General features: G+C 32.0%; 1 protein-coding gene across 1 annotated transcript in view; it reads left to right on the forward strand.

The window, feature by feature from the left end:
* Positions 1-553: 553 nt before the first annotated feature.
* The window catches only part of LOC124369022 (NAD kinase 2, mitochondrial), a 43,143-nt gene continuing 29,336 nt past the window's right edge, over positions 554-14,360 (forward strand). The window contains exons 1-3 of the mRNA XM_046826686.1: positions 554-1,277; positions 9,963-10,221; positions 13,922-14,132. Coding sequence (XP_046682642.1) covers positions 1,238-1,277; positions 9,963-10,221; positions 13,922-14,132 — 510 coding nt within the window. The 5' untranslated portion in view covers positions 554-1,237. The remainder of the gene's footprint in view (positions 1,278-9,962; positions 10,222-13,921; positions 14,133-14,360) is intronic.

The following is a 14,360-nucleotide window of genomic DNA, read 5'->3' on the forward strand; positions in this document are numbered from 1 at the left end:
GTAGATGATTTAGTTTTACGATGGCAGTAGATGCCAAAGTATACACTTACGTGGTTTTTATACACTACAGCCATGACGGTATAACGATTAGCAAATTATAAAACACGAGTCACTAGCTCCGGTCATCACAGCTACGTCTCGTTTCGCATGGTTTGATAAATAAGTTGCTAGATATCCGAGTGCCATTATTCGTGACAATAAAGACCAGCTGCTTACACATTATTTACTAGAGTACAGTAGTGGAGAACCAGAGCACGGCATAGTTCAACGAGCGGGCTTGAATTTGGGGGATCAAAATGTCACTGCGCTAATTCCATGAGTGGTTCTGCTTCCCCTGTTACCACGGGTCGGAATTACATTAAGTTCGATCATATTCAAATCAATTGTCGTTTTAGATAGTACCGAGTCGGTTGCTATGTATTAGTCGACTCGAATATATTAATTCCATTTATTTTGCTGGCAATGTAAAAAGACTGAGCCGAGATCATCTACCCTAATGTTTGAGTGAACTATTGTCAGAGAGAGACAGACAACCGCCGACAACTATTTCTGCTCAGTGAGCGTTACTGTTGTGTTTAGAGGTTCATGTATTTTGTACAACGGTACAAAGGAGCAATGGGCGATGTTTATAGTAAAATATCTTAAAGACAAGCCCAATGATTTTGAAAGAAATTAACAGTAACGGTGTGTTTAGTGCTCCAACAGGCTGTTTGGTTTCATACCTAGCCAGTGCAAATAAAAGGCACAACAATACAGAAAAATATCTCAAGCTCAGGTCTCTACTCGATTATTAAAAATTGAATTTGAAACGAGTCAATGCGTCAGAATTTTAGTTGTGTACATTAAAATTGGTCCTTGGCGTAACTTATCGGGATTCAAGAGCATTGAATATATGATAAGGATAATTTATTAGTAATATACAGTAGTGATTATTAATTTGGTTTTGTAATGAATTTATAAAATATAGCTGGATTTATTTTGTGAGAAAAAATTGTGTGGTGTATAACCTAATTTTTGAATGGTACCAACACGAGGAACATTGAAGAATGTGTCAACAAATAAATTATAGCAAAATGGGGATTAAGATTTTGTTCGGATACAATACTGTAGGAGTTAATAGTGAAACAATGTTATTTCTAAGTAGTTTGTGATGTTATGAAACATTAGGTGTAATATTTGACATTGTATTAGTGAATTGTTATTTAACTAATAATAGTACTAAATCTACCTATTCAAAATGTGGACTGTTCTGTTTAAAAAAAATAAGAAGATCTTAGGTAATGTAATATTTATTTACACAATTAGTAACATAAAGCTATGTTAAACAGCTTACACAATTAAAAGGCCTAGACAGTTTTCGGGACTGCTGATGGTTGTATTGGTACTTTGGTAACGAGGACCTAAAAAAAAACCATTGTTAGAAAGAATAGACTTAATTTGACTTACTGTGAAAATGACATATCATGACAATTGGTTCTTGTTCTCTGCCTTCCAAAATGAAGACAAGGAGGGCACTCTGTCCATGTCTACTATTTGTTATTAGGCTATATAAGTAGGTAAATAGGTATTATAAATATAAAAAAAGTTAATGAGCGCTCACACGATCTGATCTTGAATTTAGGTACTATGTCGAGGGATGTTTGCCTTTTCTCGCCAGATGTGCAGGGTGGTGCCAATGAAGCTCGCACTGAGATCTTCAACGTGATTTGATGTTGGAAAATTTGGACGACATGGGAATTGAAAACAATAGTTTCACCACACTTCTGGTGAAAAAAAAAACATCCCTCGAGATATTACCGAAATGCAAGGTCAGATCATGTGAGCATTCGTAAAGGTTATCTTTAACTTACAGTTGGAGGAGTTTAGCTGTGCTCGTAGAGTCCTAATACTACCCTTTCAACAAACAAACGCTATCTGTGTGGCGGGTTGCATTTACGTGCTAGCCGCTGAGATGAAGGCGCAACAATCTCTTTAACGACTTTAAACTCACGATTTCTATTTGCAGATTAGTATTGACAAATACATTATTTTCAAAAACACGTTAAACAATACTATAACAACTAACTGAAAAACAAGGATAAGTCCTACTATTGCTATTATTTGGTGTATCTTATTATTTAATTCCACCACAATTAGCACTGTCACAAAACAGACTGATTTTAGCGAGTGTGGTGAGTTATTTGGGTCAATACGATTCCTGAAAGGACGGGTTTACCCATGAGTCATAGGTAATGTTTTCGGGACGCAGCGCATAATGCTACCCCGCCTCCCCTCCCGCCTATCACCACAAACTCAAGGTCACGCGCGCAGCTAAAGTCCTTTAACTGTAGGTACCAAATATTAGATAAGGACAGAGTGGGCTCTTTCTCACCGACATCGCTTCTTTTTAGGAGTCAGAAAACAAGAACCAATCTTCAAAATGACATGTAATTTTTACAGTAAGCCAAATAAAGTATGTTCTCTCTAATAATGTTGTGTTTTAGGTCTCCGTTAAAAAGACTTCCAGAAATAGTGGCCTCCGGATAATGCCAAAGTAGGCCCACTGTTATTTTTTCAGTTTGGATAGTAGCATGCTTGCCAAACTTAGGATTCTAGATTTTTGATCATAGTCAGACATACAAGCATCTTGGCTTGTGAAAAAATTTACTATGATCCTTCCATAATAAATTTTAAAATGTGTGATTTAATTCTGGGCAATTACTGGGTCAACTTCAATTTCTTGGCTGCAGTACAATAAGCGGTCACCAATACAATTTTATTATTATTGATATTCATGACCATCCAAAAGACTGAAAGCAAAATGTCAGAACAAATAATGTAATAGATATTTCAAAGAACAATATGGTTTTGCTGGTTTTCAATTTTAGAAATTAATGTATTAATATAATATATATATATATATATATATATATAATTACAACAAAACATAACATTTATTTGTGTATTTTCAAGAATAAACGTGACTGCTTGTGAAACAAAGAAGACATGTACATCACTGTTCTTGCTGCCATTAGTCAATAACGAAACACTTGATTTTAATTTTGAATTTATTCCTAAACACAATTTTACTTTGAACTAATTTTGAGTGATAATGTTGAACTGAATTAAGTTTTAGGCTTTTAAAACCGTATTATAGTGAAGCTATACTTTTATATGTAAAATAAATGTATTTGTTTCAGATTACATAAAATAACTAAAATTTATTTAAACGACGCTTGAGCAGTAATAGTACTGACAATTACTTTAGCCAATCTGAAATAATATTTCTGCAGGTACTGATGCTGTCCAAAGTACATTCATTAATAAAAAATTAATGGTTTGTACACGATTTTTCATTATATTCATAATACCAAATTTTGAATGTTCGAAACAAGTCTGTTCAAGATCGTTTTTGGATACGTCATGTTTGTTCTTGCTTTTCTTGCAGCGAAACACTATTTGATTTCCACCTTTAATTCTAGTTTTCATCTTGTTGATAAAAAGCTGGACAATTCGGATTTAAAGGAGCAAGTTCATTGTCTTGTAACTATTTAGAACATTTCTCTGTGTTTATAAAAACATTTTGAGACAATATTTGCATATTCATCGCTATTGTTCTTGTCACTAGCCTTTTCCTACATAAACGAAATAATAACGGCTGGTAATGACGTCACTATCAATAGCTTGTACTGACATCACTAGTCTAAATAAAGAAAGCTGGCAATAATTATTTATGAATATCTATAGGCCAAATGTTGTATTCAATAGTATCGATATTTCAATCAATAATCAATCGGATTGTGTTGGTGGCCGCTTATTATACTGTTTACAATTTCTTTCTTATTTCAGTATGACGATCAGGTATTCTTTAAGAAGTAAGGAACGAAAATTAAGTGTTGTAAATCCATTTTTAAAGTTACCAGGCAATAAGAGGGTAGAGAGTCCACGTGTTATCGATCGCTTTAATGTGAGAAACAAATCAGCTCTGTGCATGTAGCGAGTCTAATATATAATCTATGGATGGATACAAGTGAACTTATCCTTACTTTTAACTTAGGTCTGTTTAATTTATTGATGCTATTCCTATTGATATAGGAGGGCTAACATGGTCTAAGCTTGAATTTGGTGACCATCTCAAGTTATGTTTTTCTTTTTGTGTTAGCAGTGCGGGGTAGCACTGAAGCCCACATTTATGTGCCAGGGGCATATGTAATCGATTCTTTCTTGTAGCATATCATTTAACTTAATCCCAGGAAGGTAATGATCACAAATACCCTGGCCAACAGTGTGGGCTTCGATATCACTCCTAACTGCTAGTAGAAAAAGAAAAACATTCTGTAAGTATCTCAAATTCAAGCTCAGATCACGTGAGCACCTCAAGCGTGTTGAAGATGTATTTTCTTACTGCTTAGCAAGGTTAACCAACTAGACAGACCTGTCGTTGGAGTGGTTAGTGACAGGTTGTAAATGCCTTTCAGACACTTAATTTTCATGTTTCTTACTTTCTAAGGACTGCCTGATCGTCTTAAACTAAAAAATGAAAGAAATTCAAGTTAACTTTAATTGCTCAAAATTACCTTAAAACGGACAAATAATGAAAATGTTTTTAAAATATAATTAATCTTCCAACTGGCCAAATTTGGCTGAATGCAAGTGTTTTCTAAACTGTTATAAAATGTTCATTTGTTATGCAAAGGTACACTTATTATATATATTTATTATTAACAAGGTATTTAGTATTTGAATATGGAACTAGAAATAGTGTCAGCACTCATAAAACAAATTTCTTACAAAAACTAGTGGTTACTGAGCAACTGTAGCGCAAAATCACACAAATATTGAGTTTCGTGACCGTGTACCAAAATTTGTTTGGAAAGAATCAAAATAACCAAAAGATGCAGAATGTATCATCTAATAATAAAATATGAAACACTACGTAAAAATATATAAGATGTACATATTATACTAACATATACAAAAAAGTTATAAATTAATCAAAAATACAATTGGTTTTTGATAAGTCAGTATAAAATAATACTTTATATACAAGTATAAAGAATTTTGTGTCATAATAATCCCAAATGTATGTTCTATTAGGTAAATGCAAATTTATAAGTCATAGCAAAATAAAGGATAAATAAAAGTTGTCGAACTTTGAAATTGTAAAAAAGTTAGGTTACCCTATATTCATGTTGCTATTGTTTTGTAAAAAGTATTTTGAAAATTCAATATTTTTTCAAATAATGTAGAATTGAAGCTTTTTATTGGTATATAACACAAAATTAAAATTTCTTTCAGTATGATACGTGGAAATATAAGTAGTTATTACCCTTCTTACAACTTTGCGGCTGGCCCTAACTATTCAACTTCATTATAAGCCGAAATTGCTTGTATTTTTAATTACATAATTTGGTGATGTATATTGGAAATATCTATACCTATTTGGTTTACTTCAGTTCATTGGGAACACATAGATATCATATTTGAAGAATTTCTGACCATCTCAAAGTGAACCTAGAATTTTTTTACATTGAAAGTGGAACCAATAAAATTGTTCTATGTTTGGCTGTGTAACAGATTGTATATGTTTTTAAGTGTTATCTATAGTTCATAGCTTATCTTAGTATCCCTTGGTAATCGGCCAGTGCTGTGTCAACCAGCACCTCGTATTCCACTGTGCTTTGTAAATAGCCATGAAGTGACTCAACTATAATTAGTTTGGTTCTAATATCAAATAATAAATTCGTTATTGGCTTAACTCATTAAAATAATATGTATGGCACCATCAATAAAATTGTACATTCTACTACATTCTTTAGAAATTTAGGCTATTACAACTTCTAAAAACCTTTTAATAGAAATTTTTAATACAAATTATGTAGCCTATAATATGCCTGATTGTCTTGTAGTGTATATGAACAGTTTAAAATTTGCCAAACATTTAATTATTGAGTTTTTTTTAATTAAACATTTGAGTACCAATGCATGAGTGTTGCATTTTTTAGTGAAAGTAGTCAATTTCACGGGACATCAGATATTTTAAAGACGATCTATGTTTCTCCTTCCAAGTAACTTTATTCATCCAAATCCAGTACCTGATCTTCCTAAACGTTCATAAAGTGGTGTTCATTTCATTTTTCGATGTTGGTAGCACTGGTAGCATGAAAAATTAAAAATAATCAATAGCTGTCACATAAAAATTTAATGACCACCCTACAATGATATAAATGTGATATTATAGATAATATGGTGCGGCAAGCACTAGCAAGATGAAACACAAGAAAAAAAAAACACAGTAGCAGTCGTGGGACTGCCGATAGAAGTGAAAACGGAACTATTAAGTTGAGAGTAATTAAAACTATATGCAAAAATTATATGAAATTTTTTATGTTTTATTTATTAGTTACATATGATGGGTTAAACAAATCATGAACAAAATATAAATACAAAGTGGTTGAAAAAATAATTAATATACAATTATCTTAACAATATCTTAATAAAAAAGTACTGTAAGTATTAAAGAATATTATTTTAATGAAAAAAAGTTCAATGCAATCATTATACTTGTTGTAATTGCTCAATATTAATAGTTAGTTAAACATAGAATACAAGTGAGTAAACACCGAAGTGAACAACAGTGAGTTGAACACCGTTGTAAATAATACAGTTATTGCTACGGATAAAGTATATAATTGCAATAACAATTAAACCCACAATATTTTTAAAACTAATAAATTAGTTAAATTAACTTGGTTCTTTCGTAAAGGTATTTTTATTGCACAATAAACTAATTTATTGAGTTAATACGGTATCAGTGAGCCAATGCGCCAACTACAGTTCCGGCAGAAACGTTCACTCATCACTTCATACGCTACTACAGGCTAAACTAAATTTCCAATAAAAAAATGATAAATTACAAAAAAAATATTCATCTATTTTCACACAACTTTCTCGCTGACAAATTTTGTCTGACCAAAAAATAAAAAAAATCCTCGCTTACTACTTTTTTCTTGTCATTGTAAACGCTATGTAAAATGTAAACAATAATCAAAATTATTTTGAAATTTTTTTAATATTTGAAAATGTAACCAATAGATTGCCAATATTAAGAGATTTAATTTGACGCATCTTACAGACTTGTACGACATTGGCTTCACTTTTAAATCGCGAGAGGAAGCCGTAAAGGTCACTGATTTTCGCAGTCTGTTTTCATACTCCGCCGGGACAGTTTTAACACAGCGAGACTGACTTTTTCATGCAGGTTAGTAGTCCGCGGCCAAGTCTACGGTTAAAAAACACAGCGAGACTGACTTTTTCATGCAGGTTAGTATCATTAGCATGTCGGTGACGCGAACCGAGGATTTTACCCCTCTACCAAAACGCTCAACGCGCCTAAAGAAGTTTTCACTTCAAAAACTATGTATAACTTGCAAGGATAGTATCAAGAAAGTTCATTCTATTTGCTTAACCAAGAGCAGATGATAAAAAAATCAGTTTGTAATAAAATCAACTTATTTACAAATATGTATTTTTGGTAATATTACGTTTGTGGTAATATTTTTCAGTTTTTAGCTATAGAACTGATATTGGAACTGCTACCAATAGGTGGTTACTACTATCGTCCGGAACTGACAGTAGATGTTACTTCCTTTCCAACTACTATTCTCTATTTTGTGGACACATGGTGCTTTTACCAAGACACACAATAAGATAGTCGTGTGCGGCTCTCTTGTTGACTTTCTACCCAATGAGTCACTGCTCAAATTAATTCTAGGGTAAATTTCCTTCGAGTTTTAAACATTCAAAAGTTATACCGGTATTTAAGAAGGGATCCAAGAATTCACCAGAAAATTAGAGACTGATATCTATACTTCCTGTATTAAGTAAAGTCTATAAACGCATCATTCATGTCAAACTGATTGCAGTAACTTCCTTGAGAAGCATCAGCTTATCTCGCCAACTAAATTCGGATTTTTAAGAAATAAATCTACTACTGATGCCATAAATGACTTCTTTGTTACTGCAATCACGTCTCTGGTTCGGGGGAAAGCACGGCTGGGATCTTTTGCGATCTGAGTCGAGCTTTTGACACTGTTAACCATCAACTTCTTCTAAGGAAATTGAAGACCTATGGAGGAGTTTCACCTCAATATTTTCACTCCTATCTCTCTGGTAGAACCCAGTGTGTTGAGGTGGTGAATTGTTTGGGCAAATCATATTCTAGGTTCCTTCATATAGCCTCTGGCATTCCCCAAGGCTCTATCATAGGCCCTCTTTTGTTTCTGCTATATGCAAACGATCTTAATACCAACTTAAAGGATCACTTGTTGCAGTATGCTGATAATAAAAGTATTGTGCGAGCAAAGACTACTCAATTACTTGATCCTTCTGTAAAGTCAGTATTACTAAATCTCAATGTGTGGTTCGAAAGACACAGTTTGTTTCTAAACATTGATAAAACAAGCATGCTTTATTTTGGACCACATTGAACTTCAACTGAGATCCTTAACTCTTCCACTGTATATAATGGGGCTGTAGGTTTTGAATCTAATTACGTTTGTTTTGTAGGGATGCACATAGATCTAGACTTTAACTGGAAAATTTACATTGATCAGCTGTGTAGGAAACTAAACAGTTGCACTTTTGTCTCTTAGATATTTATCTGGAATCTTAAATAAATCCATTCTTAAAATGGTTTATTATGGTTATTTTTTCCACTGGTAACATATGGTATTCACTTCTGGGGAGCTTCATTGTCATACTCTTTCAACTGGGTTTTTGGACTGCAGAAAATAGCTTTGAGGGTGATTTGTGGTCTCGGGAGCTGGGAGAGTTGCCAAGAAGTATTCCCTCATGAACATTTCCTTACCCTTCCATCCTTGTTCATTTATTCAAAGTGCGTGTTTACTTTTAAAAACCTGTCATCCTTTCCAGTACATATATATCCTTGTTCCACACGATTCAAAAACTGTCCTATGGTTCCAAATCATCACCATGAACTCTTTAGAAAAACAACCACATATCTTGAGCCAACATGTTTTAATGGTCTACCAGACTATATAAAAACTAGTGAAACCCTTTCAGTATTTAAAAAAAGACTAAATAATTATCTTATGAATAGCGTGTGTTATACCTTGGAGGAATTCTTGGGAGGCTAGTCTCTGACTGAGTAACTTTATAAATTGTATTTTTCAATAGACATATTAAGTGATTTTTTTGGGATCTGATTAAATTTGAAACAGCATTTATAAATAAGATTATATATAATATAGTTTTTATAAATATTATATGTATATAATAAAGAGAATGTTCCATGCAGTGTTGTATTATTAATGAACAATAAAAAATTTGATTTGATTTGAATCAGATCATCTTTTAACAATGTCATCTAGTAATGAAAGTTGATTCAATAATTGCTTGCATAAATAACCAACATTCTTCTAATATATATACATACATATATATATATGTCTGGAACCTCCAGGGGAGGGGACCCAAACCCCCCTTCCTGTAGGTTATAGTTCCAGTACCTCATTTTCTATAAATTGATCCTGCATATTATATATATATATATATATATATGTATGTATATATATATATATATGTATGTATATATATATGTATGTATATATATATATATATATATGTATGTATATATATATATATATGTATATATATATATATATATATATATATACATATATATATATATATATATATACATATATATATAATATGCAGGATCAATTTATAGAAAATGAGGTACTGGAACTATAACCTACAGGAAGGGGGGTTTGGGTCCCCTCCCCTGGAGGTTCCAGAATGCTGTTTCGCACTATACCGAGTCCTGTAAGATATGGTAAACCTATAAATTGTAAATGAGATGATTGATCATTTGATTGAATTTAAATATAAGAAGGTTTTTTGTAGCATAGGCTGTGTTTGAAATATTGTTCTTATACAAATGTATTTTCTGTTATCAGAAAAGGTACTTGGAAGACACATTGTGACTGGCGCCCCTTTCCGCCTAGATCGTGCCCTTGTGTTGTCCAAAATGACAAGATATGAAGTAGAGAAATATTGCCATCCTCATTTGACAGAGGCACAGTTAGAGAAGCTGATTCGCAGTAGAGGTTCCAATTTCGAGTCACTTATAGAACATCACCAGCGGCACAAGGACTATGAGCGCTATGTTATTGAGACGTTTAAGAGTAAGGGGATTCACACAAAACTGCAGAATAGGTTTGTACTTCACTTTTATAAAATATAAAATTCTGTAAATATGTAATGCCACAGATGGAGACGTAAAACTTGGCACTTTAAACTCTTTTATAAAACCACTAATTTCCTTTAAACATGAGCTCATCAGTTGTACTGTACAAAAAAATTAATTAGGGTTTTCCGTATGCAAACAATAAAGTTTAAACATTCTGAGGTAGAAGGAATTGGGTCAATTACGAGATAACCTCCCTGTTTATTCACTCCTCACTCTTACAGGTCTCGGTGAACTATCTAACGAATACTTGTCTCTTTGTTCTCATTATTCCTTCTGGTCCTCCATGGTGTGTTGGTTAGGTTAAGTGTAAGAAAGGACTATGTAATCCTAACTAATTACTACGTGTCTCGGTAAAATAAAAAGTTCATCCGTTCATAGTGTGTACTCAGGCTTGAATGAGTTAGCATTCCATTCCTCAGCTGACAAGTTATCGGATCATTGAGTCTGCTCAAATCAAAGTTTTGGAGTAGTGCACTTTCTCCAAATGAGGACATGGCATGTCTTTGAGACTCAGAATTCATTCCTGATGACTTTGGAGATTGTGAGTTTGATACATTTAGTTGTTGGTAAACATCTACAATAGTTTAATTAGTATTCATAGATTATTCTGTTGAGGTTAAATTTATTTTCTTAATTTTGACATTTATGCGTAAACTACATTTTGAAAATAAAAATACGTAAGTAACAAATAAACCTTTATAGTAATATAAAAAGGGATAAATTATACTCATTGTTAATAAACATCTAAATTTTTTTAATAGTATTCATATATAATATATATATATATATATATATATATTACTAATTGTATAAACCTTTGTTTTAACAAAAGAGTATTTCCAACTATTTAAAAATGTTCAAAGGTCTGTCCCATTTATAAAAAAGTCTAAGAGATAGACATCTGAGCTCTAGGCCTGTCTCATCGATTCCCATGTTGTCTAAAGTTATTGAAGTGTTATTATATGACCAGCTAAGTAGTTTCCTGGAAACTAATAGAATTCTTATGATGACTCAGTATGGTTATAGAAAGGGTAAATCAATTATTGAGGGAATAGAGCAAATAGTAAGTGATATTCTCACAGCTTTTCAAAATAAAGCCTTTGCTTGGGTCACTCTTTGTAAAGTATTTTACTGTGTAAGTCAAGATGATCTTATCATAAAGTTAAAATATTACGGTGTGCAAGGTGTTCCACTTTCATTTCTCAAATCATATTTTAGTTATCGTACACAAAAATTGTGTGTTAATGAGGTATGTGTGTTAAAAAAAAACTGAAGTTTAGTGTAGTGTCTCCCAGGGGTCTGTCTTGGGCCCTTTGTTGTTTTTAATTTCAATTAACAACTTGCCTAATTCACTAAATACATTATCAACTTTATATGTAGATGACACCACTTTTAAAATTAAATATCAGCCAAAATGTAAATCAAATAAAATAATTTTTTTATTAAACAGTGACTGGTGCTTCTCAGTGTTTTATATCAAATGGATTTTTGTTAAATAAAGAATGTACTGTTTAGCTTAAGACCAGTAGATGTTGATTATGAGGAGTTAGTAATAAAGTTAAGTTTTTGTGGATTTTTCTTGATAATAAATTGAATTGGGATACACATGTGGATAATATAGTTTCAAAATTGTCAAGAAAACCCTTTTATTAAGATGTCTTATGGTTTTTGTTCCTAAAAACTCTTAAGAACTGCTTATTCCTCCTACTCCTAGTCCAATTGCAGTAGGATAAATGCAATTTTTACAGTTAAAAAGAAAGCTGTAAGAATTATTGCAGAGTCAACCCCCATAGACCACTGTAGGCCCCATTTCGTAGCTCAGGAAATACTACTAATTGGTATATTTTTTATTTGGTTGTGTATATTATGAGAAATCCAGGTTAATTAGACTTTAGATCCAATATTCATAACTCAGGAATTGAAGTAACCTAGTAATCAAATTAAACTGTCAGTAAAACCATGAACAAAGTAGTCTCATTAAAAGTTTTCAATAAATTAATGCAGTTGGTTGATAAATATCCCGACTTAATTTTTAGAAAGAAGCTCTATAGGTGGTTGGTTGTTAATCCTTGTTACAGTCTTCTAGACTTTTTTGCAGTTGGTCAAATTGCTTTTTGAGAATTTTTTACCCTTTAATGTTATTAGTTTGAACTATTTACTAGTAGCTTGTTCCTTGCTATTTCAAATTAGTCTATAACCTCTAGTTGTTATTTATTTATTATAATTGTTAGTTAATTTATAAATATTTTATTAATTGGTGAATTTTAGTTTTGTTATTTCATTAATGCCATTGTTTTAATTGTCATTTGGTTATAATAATTTATTTTAACTAATAGATAGTGTTGTTTTAACCATCTTTTTACACCTCAGCATACATAAATTATATGAAAGTATTAATTTTAAATGTTATAACTTATCTGTACTTATAGTTACAAGTGTATCTAGACTTGGTGTTGTGCTGTAATACTTACGTTGTCACTACTTGTAAAAAGTCTTATAACAAGAAATTGATTGATATATTATTCCGTTGAGGTTCACATCATTTTCTTAATTGTCAGTTCGCATTAAGTGAAGTATATTTTGGAAAAATATTAAGTAACATTTAAATCTTTATAGCAAAATAGAAATAGATAAATGATAATCAATGTTGGTAAACATCTAAAATTGTTTAATAGCATAAATATTCTAAGGAAATAACTCTTGACCAAAATAAATATAATGATGCTTAACATGACTTTATATTAACCTAGTGCTTTGGCTAGCTTGCTAGTTTTCAGTTTTTATATTCTTTTGCAAAGTTTGAATCATTTCTGAAGGTTTTGCAAGTATAGAGCTACAGAGGAAGAGTAATAATAACAAGTCTTCACTATACAGAATCCAATGCAACTTATTTTTACAGAACTTCTCAGAGATATTTTTTTAATCGCACATTGCTCCATACACCCAACTCTCAGTCCTAAGTAAGTCTGGGTTGTTAAAGTGAACACTCATGACCAAACATTTGGTTTAAGTCTACAACTCAATAGTAGGTCTCTTAGACTGTGACCATCTGGGTGCATTTACCCCATTAGATAATTAAACTAAAAATTCTTAAAAACGCATGTAAAATTTGAGCAATCCAAGAACGTGTTTCATGTGTAAGCATGGCTAGCTTGATCAAAAATAATAATTTGCGAGTCTATTTTCTGTTCTCAGCATAAATGATAAGTTTGCTATTTATAAATAAAGTCATATTTCAGACACTAAACTAAGTGGGAAGTGAAATAGAACTAAATATTCCCATTGAATCAATCCTTAACATTACTGTGTTTTGTGTAAAAAAATTTTGTTATTATATTAAATTAATATTAATCCTCTTTTATGTATTAATAGTATATTTTAATGTCTTATCTAAAAGGAATAGTAAAATAATAAATGGTAAGCATGGGGGTGTTTGTATATATTCAATGCCCAGTGAAATAAAAAAATAACACATGTTATAAGCCTTTAGTATACATAATTGAAACTCCTAAAAGTACTATGATTTCAAACTTATGATTTTGTGTTGTTTTCTTGAAACAAAGTGTGCCAATACCTATATATATATATATATGCTGCTAATTTGTTATTGGCAACTGCTTTTGGTACAATAGAGGTTTATGCATGTAGCTGATGATGCTTCACTAGGTCGGATTACTCAGACTCTTGGGTAGAATCGTGCGATGCTGTGTTCCCAGTTGGAGGAGATGGCACATTTCTGCTTGGGGCTAGCAGAGTACGACAAAACACAAAACCTGTTATCGGCTTCAACTCTGATCCTCACCATTCCGAAGGTTTCCTCTGCCTCCCCAAGGATTATTCTAGCCGTATCGAGGATGTGCTACAGCAACTCCAAGAGGTTTGTTTATTTTTATTGTGTTGTTTATTTTGTAGTTAAGTACTGCTCTGAATGTTTTTTAACTATTCTGAAGTTAAAATAAAGAACACTGAAGGTTGATTGTAAGTCTAGTTCTTAGAGGTATACACGGTGAGACAGACCACCAGTTTTTTTTGACCAGTTTTTTAAATGTAAAGATAGGTCGAGCTGTAATTTAAAAGCCATTTTAAAATCAATTCACTGAGAACC

Source organism: Homalodisca vitripennis, chromosome X (genome assembly GCF_021130785.1).
Source record: "Homalodisca vitripennis isolate AUS2020 chromosome X, UT_GWSS_2.1, whole genome shotgun sequence".
NCBI lineage: Eukaryota > Metazoa > Arthropoda > Insecta > Hemiptera > Cicadellidae > Homalodisca > Homalodisca vitripennis.